Source organism: Nannospalax galili, unplaced genomic scaffold (assembly GCF_000622305.1).
Source record: "Nannospalax galili isolate Female #2095 unplaced genomic scaffold, S.galili_v1.0 scaffold511, whole genome shotgun sequence".
NCBI classification, from domain to species: Eukaryota; Metazoa; Chordata; class Mammalia; order Rodentia; family Spalacidae; genus Nannospalax; species Nannospalax galili.
The window spans coordinates 2480553-2493670 of NW_008331831.1; the positions used below are offsets into that span (position 1 = coordinate 2480553).

General features: G+C 45.8%; 1 protein-coding gene and 1 pseudogene across 3 annotated transcripts in view; both read left to right on the forward strand.

Moving 5' to 3' along the window:
* Greb1l (GREB1 like retinoic acid receptor coactivator) overlaps positions 1-13118 on the forward strand; it is a 274544-nt gene that overhangs the window by 240190 nt on the left and 21236 nt on the right. For all 3 annotated transcript variants that reach the window (XM_029560559.1, XM_008826964.2, XM_017796571.1), the window contains 5 exons: positions 444-783; positions 6983-7098; positions 7822-8066; positions 11144-11718; positions 11910-12012. In XM_029560559.1, the coding sequence (XP_029416419.1) occupies positions 444-783; positions 6983-7098; positions 7822-8066; positions 11144-11718; positions 11910-12012 (1379 nt within the window). The remainder of the gene's footprint in view (positions 1-443; positions 784-6982; positions 7099-7821; positions 8067-11143; positions 11719-11909; positions 12013-13118) is intronic.
* Positions 2132-2333, forward strand: LOC115069247 (annotated as a pseudogene).

Consider the following 13118-nt stretch of genomic DNA (forward strand, 5'->3'; position numbering starts at 1 on the left):
CCTTTATTGTAATTAAATCTAAGAACTAAGTTGACAACACCCCATGCCAGCAGCAAGAGGTTAAGACCCAGGGATTATCCATTATGACTCTGTCCACAATTAACCTATACGAACCAGTGTGTCTCAGTACTTAATGAGCATCTGAATCACCTGTGGGTCTGGTTCAGCTGCAGGTCTTGATTGAGTAAATCTGGGGTGGGAGGTGTTGCTACTGGTCTGTAGATCAGACTTTGAGAAGGCAGGGCCCCTAGATTATCCTCTAATTTGCTTTGCCTCTCCCAGTATGTTTGTACCTGCTTTGGAAGCTCAGCTACTTCTAGTGATGTAAGATCCTAGATCATTCTGTTCTGTAGCCCCTTCCCCACTATCTACATTTCACTGTGCATGCCTTGCTGCTCCAGCTGGCCCTTTGCTGAGTGCTAGCTCCCTGTGTTCTGTTGCAGGTACCCCCGGCTGCATAGCATGGTCGTCCGTTGCTACCTTCTCATCCAGCAGTACTCAGAGGCCCTAATGGCTCTCACTACCATGGCATCGCTCCGAGACCACAGCACACCAGAAACTCTCAGCATTATGGATGACCTCATCAGTTCCCCAGGAAAAAACAAAAGTGGGAGGGGACACATGCTCATCATCAGGGTGCCATCAGTACAGCTGGCGATGTTGGCCAAGGAGCAGCTACAGGAGGTGCGCGACAAACTGGGTCTGCAGTATCGCTTTGAGATCATCCTGGGGAACCCAGCCTCTGAACTCAGTGTTGCAACTCACTTTGTGGCACGATTAAAGGTTAGCAATGGACAGGAATACCATTTGTTTCTGTTTCCTAAGGACTCCTATCTGGGTGACCCAGATGCCTGAGTTTAATAGATTTTTGTGCATGTGTGAATTTGATCTCCATGACAATGTTCAGGCTAAACTACAGGATATACTTGTTTTCTTAATTGGAACCAGTTGCTAGAGATCCCATCAAGCCCCCTTGCCGTGTGCATGCAGTTGGTCTCCATGCTCTCCAACTGCAGGTGCAAAACATGAGATGACTAATTTGACCCCATGTTTCTTGACCTTGCTGGAGATGCATCTAGCCCATGGCCATCTGTTTCCTCAGGAGAAAGGTAAGCTGTTCTCTCAGACCTCTCTGGGGTACACTTTAAGTCTTCTCAACTCACTACTTCTTTTCTGTCCATCTAGCCCTTCTGTGAGCTGGTGGCTAGTCGGGAAAGTATTCTGTTTCATCTTAGTATTCATATAGAGTTTTTTAGAAGAAGCTCTTGCATGTGGATTTCTCAACAACTTGTTTGTATTGCTTTGCCCCTCAGCCCCCAGGCTTTGGCTGGACTGATATAACCAAGTGTCCTACATAGGGATTTAGTGCACGACCTAGCCCCTTACTGCTCCCTCTGCACGGTCAGGAATTGACTGCCCGTCCCCTACACCCCCTGTCAGGCATGAATCAACTAACCTAACTTCCTGCCATATGCCTGACCCAGGCTTTTCCTGAGGATTTATAATCTAACTTCTCCCAGCCATTAAAAAGCATTCACTCAGATACCTATGATCGAACTACTCTATGTCTGAGTTAGACTAACATGGTATCTGCACTGTGCACACAAAATCCCAAATTAAATTGAATTAAGAATAATCTAGTTTGGCATAGACTTGGTGAAATGAAAAAATGCATGGTCTTGGGCAAATTTGAATTGTCACCCTGAGCTGTACTTTCCCATCTGCAAAATGCAGGAGTTAAACCATGTAGTTTCTACAAGCTCTACTTTGGAGATTTCTATTTACTATTCATAAATAATTTTGCAAATGTTAACCTTCCTATTGTATTAGCTAACCTAATTTGAAGTCTAAAATATTTGATAAGCAATGAGAACAAATAAAATTATCCCCAAATAGAAACTATTATTTGTAGTAGTAGCAGTTATAACATGTATGTTTCAGGTATAGATATATGTTTACAATTTAAAAGTATGGTCAAAGACTATACTTCCTAAAATTATTTCTATTTTTTTCTTTTTGGGGGGGGAGCAGGGCAGGGTCTTACCTTGTAGCCTGACTGGCCCAGAACTCTCTGTAGATCAGGCTGGCCTCAAACCCACAGAGATCTGCCTACCTCTACCTCTTGAGTCTTGTGCCACAACTCCTGGCTCGGAGTTCATTTCTGTAGTTCATTACTAGAAAAAATTTTCTCAGAATGTGTGGTGAAGGAGACACAGTGTTCTCTCTTAAGTGTGAAGCTGGCTCTTGATGTTGCTTTAATGCAACTGTCATTTGTCACTGGTGATCATTCTTCTTTCCCTTTGGGAGAGTTAGAGGGAGAGAATGCAGTCTGTCAAAGTTGGTTGAGAAATACGCTGTTTTCCTTTTTGCTGGTGTGACTTCTGTTGTCTAAATGTTATTTAAAGTTGGCAAGTTCTCTGCCTTGAGTTTCTTGTGAGTACGTATATGTGATTAAGGTTTGTATAATGTAGAAATAAATAAATAAAATTATGGTCAAAGGCCACAGTATAGAAAATCCCTGGAATGAGAAAGAACACTCCTAAAACCCTCCTCTCAGTGTGAAGCTCTCCTCACTGTGTGAAGCCCTCCTCAGTGTGAAGCCCTCCTCACAGTGTGAAACCTTCCTCACAGTATGAAGTCCTCCTCACAGTATGAAGCCCTCCTCACAGTGTGAAGCCCTCCTCACAGTGTGAAATCCTCCTCACAGCGTGAAACCTTCCTCACAGTGTGAAACCCTCCTCTCAGTGTGAAGCTCTCCTCACTGTGTGAAGCCCTCCTCAGTGTGAAGCCCTCCTCACAGTGTGAAACCTTCCTCTCAGTGTGAAGCCCTCCTCACAGTATGAAACCCTCCTCTCAGTGTGAAGCTCTCCTCACTGTGTGAAACCTTCCTCACAGTATGAAATCCTCCTCACAGTATGAAGCCCTCCTCACAGTGTGAAGCCCTCCTCACAGTGTGAAATCCTCCTCACAGCGTGAAACCTTCCTCACAGTATGAAACCCTCCTCATTGTGTGAAGCTCTCCTCACAGTATGAAGCCCTCCTTACAGTGTGAAATCCTCCTGACAGTGTGAAGCCCTCCTGACAGTGTGAAATCCTCCTGACAGTGTGAAGCCTTTCTCACAGTGTGACGCTCTCTTCACAGTACAACTCATTGAGACTTGGGCTTGAGGCAGTTTGAAAATACTAATTAATGATGAACTTGAGGAGACAGAAAATCAGCAGCACTCTGGGGAATCACAAAGCTGTTACCGGAGACACTGGGTCTGTAGTATCTTCTCTGGGTCTCCACTAACTCTGATTACTAGCTCTTGACAGAGTTGCCTGCCATTTGTTTAAAAGGGCTAATTAGCAGATCAATATACATCAGTGGGTTGTAAATACTTGTCCCTATGGGCCACTGTTTAGAAACCACAATGAAGCTTGACATCCATCTCTTGTCTATGAGCATATCAGGATCGCCAGCAGTGCTTCAGGGGGCTTTGGGGCTGGGCAGCCCAGGTGACGACCACTGTTATGAGCATGTACATATGTGAAGGGTGTCCCAAGTAATTACCTCTCAAAGTACTGATAGCTCTCTTAATTTGTATGAGTAGTTGCCAGCCACAGAGGAGAATCCCAGATTCTCAGAACCTCTGGATCACATCAGTGTATCCCTTTTTATACTCTCTATATAAGGGTGAAAATATGAAGTCCTCTTGGTATGTTCACATCTAAGCAAGACTGTGTCTTACTGGGTGGATTCTAACTTACCTCCTTTACCATTCTCAGAAGCACGGGTCCACCTTTTGTCTTTGGTCTTAGGTAAAACCCAACAGTGCTTCATTTTTGTGCTTATCCCATATTATCCTGTTTTGTATTGTGAATTGGCAAGCAATGACGAATACCTTGGACAGATAAAAATTTAACCCAAATAGTTTGTCTAACAAGCCTGTGAAGACTTCATAAGATTGCTTTGGTCTTGAGGCCAGGATTAACCCAGAATTCAATTCCTGCCCAGTCTTTTGCATTGGATTAATTGCCTCCAGGGTAAAATCATTATGATGCCATGAGGGATTCATGGAAGAACTGTCACTGTCATCCATCACAAGTAGAAATATGGGAAAGCATGTGTAGCTACATGGCTAATTCTTACTGGCCAAGAGTAAATAAAGTGAGCTGTGTTTGATAATCTTCTGAAACTCTCATTTTTGGAAAGCATCCTATTATGCTATTATTGTATTCAAAGAAACTCCCATTGTCAGGAAAAGCATAAATCCAAAATAACATGATTCACGTTCCAGGACTGTGTGTATTGCAATACCATTATGGTTCTCTTTAGCATGCAGTGGTATGGGAAACCGAAAGTTTTTTTGAAGTGTTTGTTTTGAGACAAGTTCTCATGTAGCTCAAGCTGGCCTCAAACTCACTACACAGCTGAGGGTGACCTCAAATTTCTTACCCTCCTTCCTCTACCTCCCAAGTTCTACAATTACAGGTATATACCACCATGCCCAGCTTCCAAGGTCCTGGGATCAAGCCCAGGGCTTTGTGCATGCTAAGCAACCATTCTATGAAGCAAGCTGCATCACTAGCCTGTGAGAATGTATTTTTGAAAAATCTTTCTGGAAGGCTATTTTTTTTCAAAGGCATAAAAAGTCTCTCAAATCTGTGAACAGTTATGGGGTGTGTGCATCTGTGTGTCTGTGTGTACATAGAGAAAATAAAAAATAGGATAATAAGTAAAGGCGTAAGAATAGTTAGGGTTGGGGCTGGAGTAATGGCTCAGTGGTTAACAGCACTGACTGTTCTTGAAGAGGACCTAGATTCATTTCCCAACACCACATAAAATAGACAGCTAAGAGCTGTTTGTAACTCCAGTTCCAGAAGATCTGATGCCCTCTGTTGGCCTCCACAGGCACTGCATGCACACAATGCACTTAAATATATGCAGGCAAAACACTCATACATATAAAGTAAAAATAAATAAATCAAGAAATTTGTAGAGAATAGTTAGGGTCCTCTTGGGGATATGTGTATTTTTATGTACTGTTCTTCTTCATCGTTTTCCCTCTCGTCTTCCCTTCTTTTGACAGGGTCTCACTATGCAGTCCAGGATGGCTTTGAGCTCACGATCTTTCTGTATTAGCCTCCTGAGCACTGGGATCCAGGAGCTCTCATTACATGTTTCTACACGCCAACAAGTCATTAATCAAACCCTATTAAATTACCTCTTGCCTGATAGAGTTCAACACATTTTGGCCCTAGCAAAAGAAATACCATTCTATTTGAAAATAAAATTGTGTGTATTGCTTAATACCTTAGTTCTCAGTGTTCGTTCCCCCCAAAGCATTGTCAGAAATGTTAGTTAACTCCTGCTAGAAAGCTAATATATAGTTACATCCTAAATAGGTAATAATAAAAAAAAATACCTTACTATTTGAGTTGGCCTGTTTTCTTTCTGTTCTGAAATGGAAAAGTCTGGGCACTGAGGATGCAGCTCAGCTATCAGAACACTTATCCAGCATGTATGAAGCCCCTATATGATCCCCAACACTGCATGAAACCAGGCTTGGTGGCACATAACTGTAATCTCAACCCTTGAGAGATAGAGGCCGGAGGATCAGAAGTTCAAGTTCACCCTCAAATATACAGCAAGCTCAAGGCCGGCCCTGAGATACATGAGACTATCTCAACCAAAAACAAAGCAAAACTATAAAATCTCTTTATTTTTGAACATCTTTAAAATTGATGGGATTTTTTTTCTCTTTTATGATATGGTCATGTTTTCAAAAGTGATGTTTCATTCATTAAAGATACTATGTGGATGTATATTTGTGATAATATATGAAAAATTGGTGCTTAATAGATACTTTGTGAAACCATGAACAAACTTTATTAAAGGCAATTGGTTTTTTCCTTTTCATCTAGCTTGGTCAGTCTTCCAACGCATTCTTTGGAGGCCCCAAGCCAATAATTACTTGTCAGGTTTGGTGGGGTATTGAACCTAAAGCGTTGGGTGTGGTGGGCAAGTGTTCCTTCACCGAGCTATATCCCCAGTCTCCTTTCTACTTTTTTTTTCCTTTTGGTCTTTTGAGACAGGGTCTCCCTGTAGCCCCAGCTGTCCTGGAACTCACTGTGTAGACCAGGCTGGCCTTGAACTCACAGAGATCCGCCTGCCTCTGCCTCCCGAGTGCTGGGATTAAAGGTGTGCACCACCACGCCTGGCTCCCTTTCTACTTTTTATTTTGATGTATCATCTTACTAAGATGCCTAAGCTGGTTTTGAATTTGAGATCTTCTCCCTCAGCCCCCTGAGTAGGGATTACAGGCTTGCAACACCAGGCCCAACTCCTTGCGAGTTTTTAAAGTCAATAAGGTGAGAAAGTTAAAAAATAGCAATCAGAGGTAGCTAACTTCACTAAATTGTTTTAGATCAGTTTTGAGATTCTGTCTAGACATTCAGAACTGGAACTGTCTTTGTCAGTCAACCAATTCCAAGAGTTGGTGCATTGTATAAAAAAATACATGTCAGTGCCCGAGTCAGGTAGTATAGCCAAGATGTATGCATATTACATCATTGGTAGGATGTTCTACATTGTATTTCTCTGGCCAGTGATGTTTCTCTGGCATGAGACAGAGCTGAAAACTAAAGCTCCACTCTGATGGAAGTGCATTGTGTGTGCTTTTAAGATAGCAATTAAAGTTTCCAAATATAGAGCCAGCATGGCAGCACATGCCTGTAATCCCAGCACTTAAGAAGGAGTTCAAAGTCATTTTCAGCTACATAGGAGGTTTGAGGCTGGCATTGGCTACATGAAACTGTCTCTCAAAGAAACAACAAAAGAATATATTAAAAGAATATATTATATACTTCCACACACTTCGTGGAAATTATTAGGAAAATTAATGTGCCTGAAATCTGTGTCCAGAAACCTTTAAATAGGTGTAAAGTTGAATAAGGAGTTACAGGGTTTTAATTATTTTTTTATATGTCTCTTCTACAGACTTGGAGAGGAAATGAGCAGGAAGAGTGGATCCCCCGGACATATCAAGACTTAGATGGTCTGCCTTGTATAGTGATACTAACAGGCAAAGACCCTCTTGGAGAAACCTTCCCCAGGTACAGTGTGAGTGACTGGCACTGCTTCTCCCCAGCTCCCCAGCTGAAGGGATGCTTGGTTGATGGACATCCATTTTGGTTGTCTGGCAGGTAACCGTTTCATGCAGGGGCAAAAGAAATAGAGCCGTCGTTCACTCCAGTTTCCAGAGAGCACTCAAAAGTTCTGGGAATGGGACGGAGCCCCACTGGGGGCTCTGGTTGTGTCTTAGAGCAAGGCAGTCAGTGAGGCTGAGAGGAAAGGCAGGATGGATGGATAGATGGACGGACGGACAGACAGACAGATAGATGTTAATCTGATGTTCCAAACTCCCTTGGGGACTTAGGGGCTACAGATTAGAAAATAATGACTATAAAAACATCAACTGAATGTTAACTGTTTGTGTTAGGCCACACCCTAAGATGCCTACCATGTAGCAGGCCTCTTTCCTTACATTGCCAGCCCTGTTCTCCTCTCTACTTAGCCTTCTTCTTTTTATGGTGTTGAAGCTGGAACCCAGGCCTCATATATGCTAGGCAAGTGTTCTTCCATTGAACAGCTCCAGCCCTCTATGAAGCTCAGAGATAAATAGCTAGGAGGTGTCAGAACTGAGGTTTAAACCAGACTTAGCCAGCACTTGAGCCTGTGGTCTACACTGTCTCATGAGCCACAGGACCTTCAGGCATACTTAAATATTTTGTGCCCACCCAGAGGGACATGCCACCAATGTAGTTATTTCTATGCAGGTCCTTAAAGTACTGTGACCTACGGTTAATCGACTCAAGCTATTTAACTCGTACGGCCTTGGAGCAGGAGGTGGGCCTGGCATGCTGCTATGTCTCAAAAGAGGTCATCCGGGGGCCTGCTGCCGCCCTGGACCTCAGTGGGAAGGAGACTGAGAGGGTCCCTGCCAGTGAGAATGACTCCGAGGAGCTGCTCATTGACCTGGAGCGGCCACAGAGCAACAGCAGCGCTGTCACAGGAACCTCTGGTCAGTACTCTCTCCGTAGAGGTAGGAAGGTGTGTGGAAGGCAGAGCTTGTACTTCCCCGACTTGTCTCCTCGCAGTTACCCCAAAGCTCAGATTACCCTGTTTTTAATCTAGAGACTGAAGCTGTAAGTTTGTTAGGTGGCTTTTTACCTGGCACAAATGGTTATATGAATCAATGGATGGATAGATGACTATCCTAAGTACTTAATGGCAAGTGTCTGTACACTGCAGGCCTCTCTGGGCCACCAGTTGACTGCAGGCAGCCTGGGGGGCTCTCCTCTTACAGCAGCATGTCTTACAGCAGAGTCTGGTGTGAATTTCCTCTTGGTAAACTGTAATATAGCAAATGCAGCCCTATTTCCAGATTTTTCCAATTCAGAAAGTAATGAAGCTTAATGCAGAAAACTCAGAGAATGGACCAAAGAGCAAGGAGATTAAAGGGAGGCATTCCCTACCAAAGGTAACCATGTATCCCGCACCCTCTCCTCTGCTGAATCATTCTTGAGATCAGTTCATCACTCTAACATATACACACGAGCATGCACGCAGTTTTATGTCCAGAACAGCATTCATCTTCTGTTGAGTCTCAGCAGCTGTCGGATGACTCCACCTAGGAACTGAAGGAGCTATTGTCTGTCAGCTCTCCTGTCGTTGTGACCCAGGGCCTAGAGGGACATGAGGCCCTCTCTCTCAGGTGTATCCAGCCTCTCTCCCTCAGCAGGGTCAGAGCTGACCCTGTTATCCCTTCACTTCCATTAACCCCACCACTGTCTGCTCCCAACTTTCCTAAAACCGGCTCAGAATAAAGCCAGAGGACAGTGCAGGGTAACAGAAAGGATGGGAAATGTCGTATCTGGGACATGGGGGATATGGTATCAGGAAGGGACAAGTGAAGGGGTGGAGGGAAGGCTGTCTCCCTCTCAGGGGCTCTTCAGTCACCCCTTCTTTCCTGTCTCTGGCAGAGCTGCCCCACTCACCTCCATTGTCCTGATTTTCTCTGATCAAGTCACAAAAGGTACAATGGTTCGCTTTTTGCTGGGTACTTTCCCATGCCGTGGGCCCTGTTCAACACTTAACATTCGAACTCCAGCCTTTGGACTCCCTCTGAGGGTGATGGAGCTGTGAGTAGAAGGCAGGCTCTCCCCACCTGGCTAATATCATGAGTGCACTATGCCAGAAACATAGATGAACATATTTGGGTCCTTCCACAATGTCAGAATTTATTAACAATAAATTCACAAGGTTTTACAGTTTCAATGATAGCAATTTGTCATATAATCCACCTACCTTTGTTCCAATCTCAATTGCTAACATTAACTCTCATATCACACATCACACAGTAAGCTATTTTATCAGTACAGACTCTTTCTCAGCCCACTTCGGAACCCTCTTGAATTCTGCTGCAAACTCTAAGGTGTATTCATTCTGTAATCCATATATATATATGATAAGGAACTAGACCAGTGCTGGGAGGGAGCTTCTGCTGGAGCTGCCATTGGAGCTGCTGGAGTCAGGTTTGAGAGTGAAGCTGTAGAATTCAACTGCTAAGTGAAAGGCCACACTGGAATCCAAGAGCAGGAAGTGGCTCAAGATCAGGAAACAGCAGGACAAGCCCAGGTCCAGCTGTGCGAACAAGTAGACAGTTAAGTAGGCTGCATCCACAGCAGGGACCAAGCCAAGTTGAAGCTTCTGAAACAGACAGGGTCTTGGTCCTTGATACACACATCAGGTATCAGGATACGTTGGTGCCGGGGCAGGTCACCACAGTGTTAGGTTACCCATCACTTTATGCAGTCCAGATGAGGAAGTTACCTACATCCTTTCTTTGGTCTGGCATGTCTGATTAAGTTATTGGATATGGTTTCCCTAATATAATTTTTGGTTGGTTAGTTTGTTTTGAGACAGGGTCTTACTATATAGCACTGGCTGGCCCAGAACTCACCATGTAGACCAGGCAGACCTCACTCACAAAGATCTACCTGCCTCTGCTTCCTGAGTGCTGGGATTAGAGGTGTGCATCACCATGCCCGGCTTCTGGTATGATTTTTAATATAGCCATGTATCCCTAGAGTCTCCATTCACCGGATAAACTTATAGGGTGGCACCCTTTCTATTTCCAGGACTAAGTTATTTATCAGTTTGTGCTGGATGTGTGGTGCATGACAGATGGTGCTGTGTCTGGGTCCACCCAGAGGCTGCAGTCATCCTTTTCCCTCAAAACAGAGTCTCCTAGAACAATGCACACCCTGAAAAAATTTTATACAATATGGAGTAACTTAGAGTATGACACAGCCTGATCTCAACAGTTGGGAGACCCAGAGTTACAGGAGCAGTAGACAGGGGCTTGTTTTTAACAACTGCCAGTTGATGGCAGATATTCCACATCTGAGGTTGGAACTATGTACCCTGGCAGCTCCAGTCTGAGCTCACAGAAGGTCTTCAGCCCTGAGTATAGGGAGCTTTTGTCTTCAACCAAAGACAGGCCCATCTATTAGAGAAAAACTTACGACTAACCGACAAATTGCAGACACTCTGGGGGTACTCAGCTCCGTCTGGAGCAGGTCTGCCTCTGTCCTTCCGTGGAGACATCCCTACCAGGTTTAGGAACTGGCTACAGACTGGGGAACTTAACAGTAGCCAGAGGTGTAAGGCTCACAGTCTGCCATTGGCAAGTGTCATTATAGGAGACTTGAATGTGAAGCCTGTAAGCCCACTGCCACTGAAAGAGGAGGTGGAAGGATAGTTTAAGAGCCACTGCTTCCAAGATGTGGGCAGGATCCAGAAAAGGAGCAACAGGTAACAAAGTGCTGGGGTCTAGTGAGCCTTCTCTGCCCCCAGCAGAGAGAAAGGTGGACCCCAGGGGGACTCTGCAGGAAGGAAACCAGGGAAGAAACAACTTCCTGCTGGCATCTTCCACCCACAAGCCATGGGCAAGGGAGCAGGTTGGAGCAGTGTGGAGGCTGGGGCACAGCATCTAGCACCGGGTCTGCAATCCAAAAAGCTTCCAAGCCTTTGCCTCCTGCCTTTGACATCGTGGAAGAGGTGAGGACAGGATGAGTTCCCACTGTCCTCTTCCAGGTTCCATCATGGAGAATGGGGTGAGCTCCTCCAGTACGGCTGACAAGTCCCAGAAGCAGTCCCTGACTCCCAGCTTCCAGAGCCCCACAACCAGTGTGGGGCTAGATGAAGGGGTCTCAGCCAGCACTGCTGTGGCTGGGGAGACCCTGAAGCAGGAGTGTGACTCCTTGGGCCCTCCGATGGCCAGCAGCACCACCTCCAAGCCTTCTTCATCATCGTCCTTGGGTGCCCAGAGCCTGGTGTGGCCAGGACAGGCCCCCAGAGGCTGTGGGGGCCTACACACCACTCTGCCCCCAGTGGTGATTTTATCCCAAGCTGCCTACAGCCTCCTGGGATCCCAGAAGAGCAGCAAGCTGCCGTCCTCCTCCTCCCTGCTGCCCCATGCCGATGTGGCCTGGGTGAGCTCCCTGAGGCCGGGCCTGCACAAGGATATGAGCAGCGAGGAGCAGTCCCTCTACTACCGCCAGTGGACCTCAGCCCGTCAGCACCACGCAGACTACAGCAACCAGCCAGACCCCGGCTCGGGGGTCCGGACCTTCCATCCTCGGCGGCTGCTGCTCACTGGCCCCCCCCAGGTAGGAACGGGCCTGGCTGAGCCCTGTTTTAGCTATCAGGGGATGTCTTGGGAATGGGCAGGGGTAGCAGAGGGTGAGGACCTCATTCAGACCCCAGTCATTGATACAAGGTGTGAAAGAAATCTCTTTTCTCTTCCCCTTCCCTCTCTTCCCCACCTTCCCCCTTCCCCAATGAAAAATATTTCTATCAGGTGGGAAAGACTGGCTCCTATTTACAGTTCCTTAGGATCCTCTTCCGCATGCTCATCCGGCTCCTGGAGGTAGACGTGTATGATGAGGAGGAGATAAACACGGGTGAGTTTCTCACCAGAGACTTAAGGCCCAAGAGCCTGGGGTGGTTCGCACCCTCCAGGGGTGTGGGTGCCTACTGTCATGAGGTTGAAGGCAGTGCATCCAGCAAAGAATTCCAAGTGAACTGTGGTCTCTTGTAGCTCCTGGAGGTCCTTCTCTCCAGGACACGGCAAGCTGCTGGGCACCAGTCATTTTATATAGGCGTGGTGTAGGTGGGTCCATCACCTAGGTAAAACACTAAAGTCCAGTTTGTAGTGTTCAGGACTAGGGGTATATTTCTGGTTCCATGTTATCAGCCTTTCACCCGTTATTGGGATATCCCTGACATTTCAACCATAGGCTCTGAGTGGAGGTTTAGGATTTCTAGAACAAAATGAAAACCTGTGTGTCCAGCTGGATGCTGGCCCCATAAACAAAACCCATCCCTTTTGCAGTAAGATGAGGTAGGGTGAGGGGCAGATGGACTTGACAGGGCTGTGGGAGCTGATGAATAAACATTCTTTTTAGGGCTGTGGATATAGCTCAGTGATAGAGCACCTGCCAAAGCCCCGGCTTCCGGCCCCAACACCTTTCCATGCTGGAGGGGAGCTACCGGGAGGAAGGGGAAGGAGCAGGTGGTTCTTCTCAAGCCTCTCAGAGATGAACCCAATAGGCATCGATTATCAAATGAACTTAGAGATCCCACCTCACTTTTTAAAAGCAGATGGCTCTGTCTTTAACCAGAACAAAGACCATTAACCATGCAGGCAAAAAAAAGGGCCACATTTAAATATTTTACTGGGGCTTCAGCCCTATTTCACATTCCTAACCATGATTTCTCTTTCTCTCTCTCTCTCTCTCTCTCTCTCTCTCTCTCTCTCTCCCCCCCCCTCTCTCTCTCCCTCTCTCTCTCTCTCTCTCTCTCTCTCACCTCTACACACACACACACACACACACACTGAAAATTATTTCTAATAGTCACTCATCAAACACTGAGAATAAACTGTGTGTTAGCCATTGTACCTGATGCTGAGAATATAAATTCAATTTCTGATCCTGGTCTTTCTTATACCTGCATCTCTTTATGTCTCCTGCTGAGCTGCACCAAATCCCTGAGTTGACTATAGAGG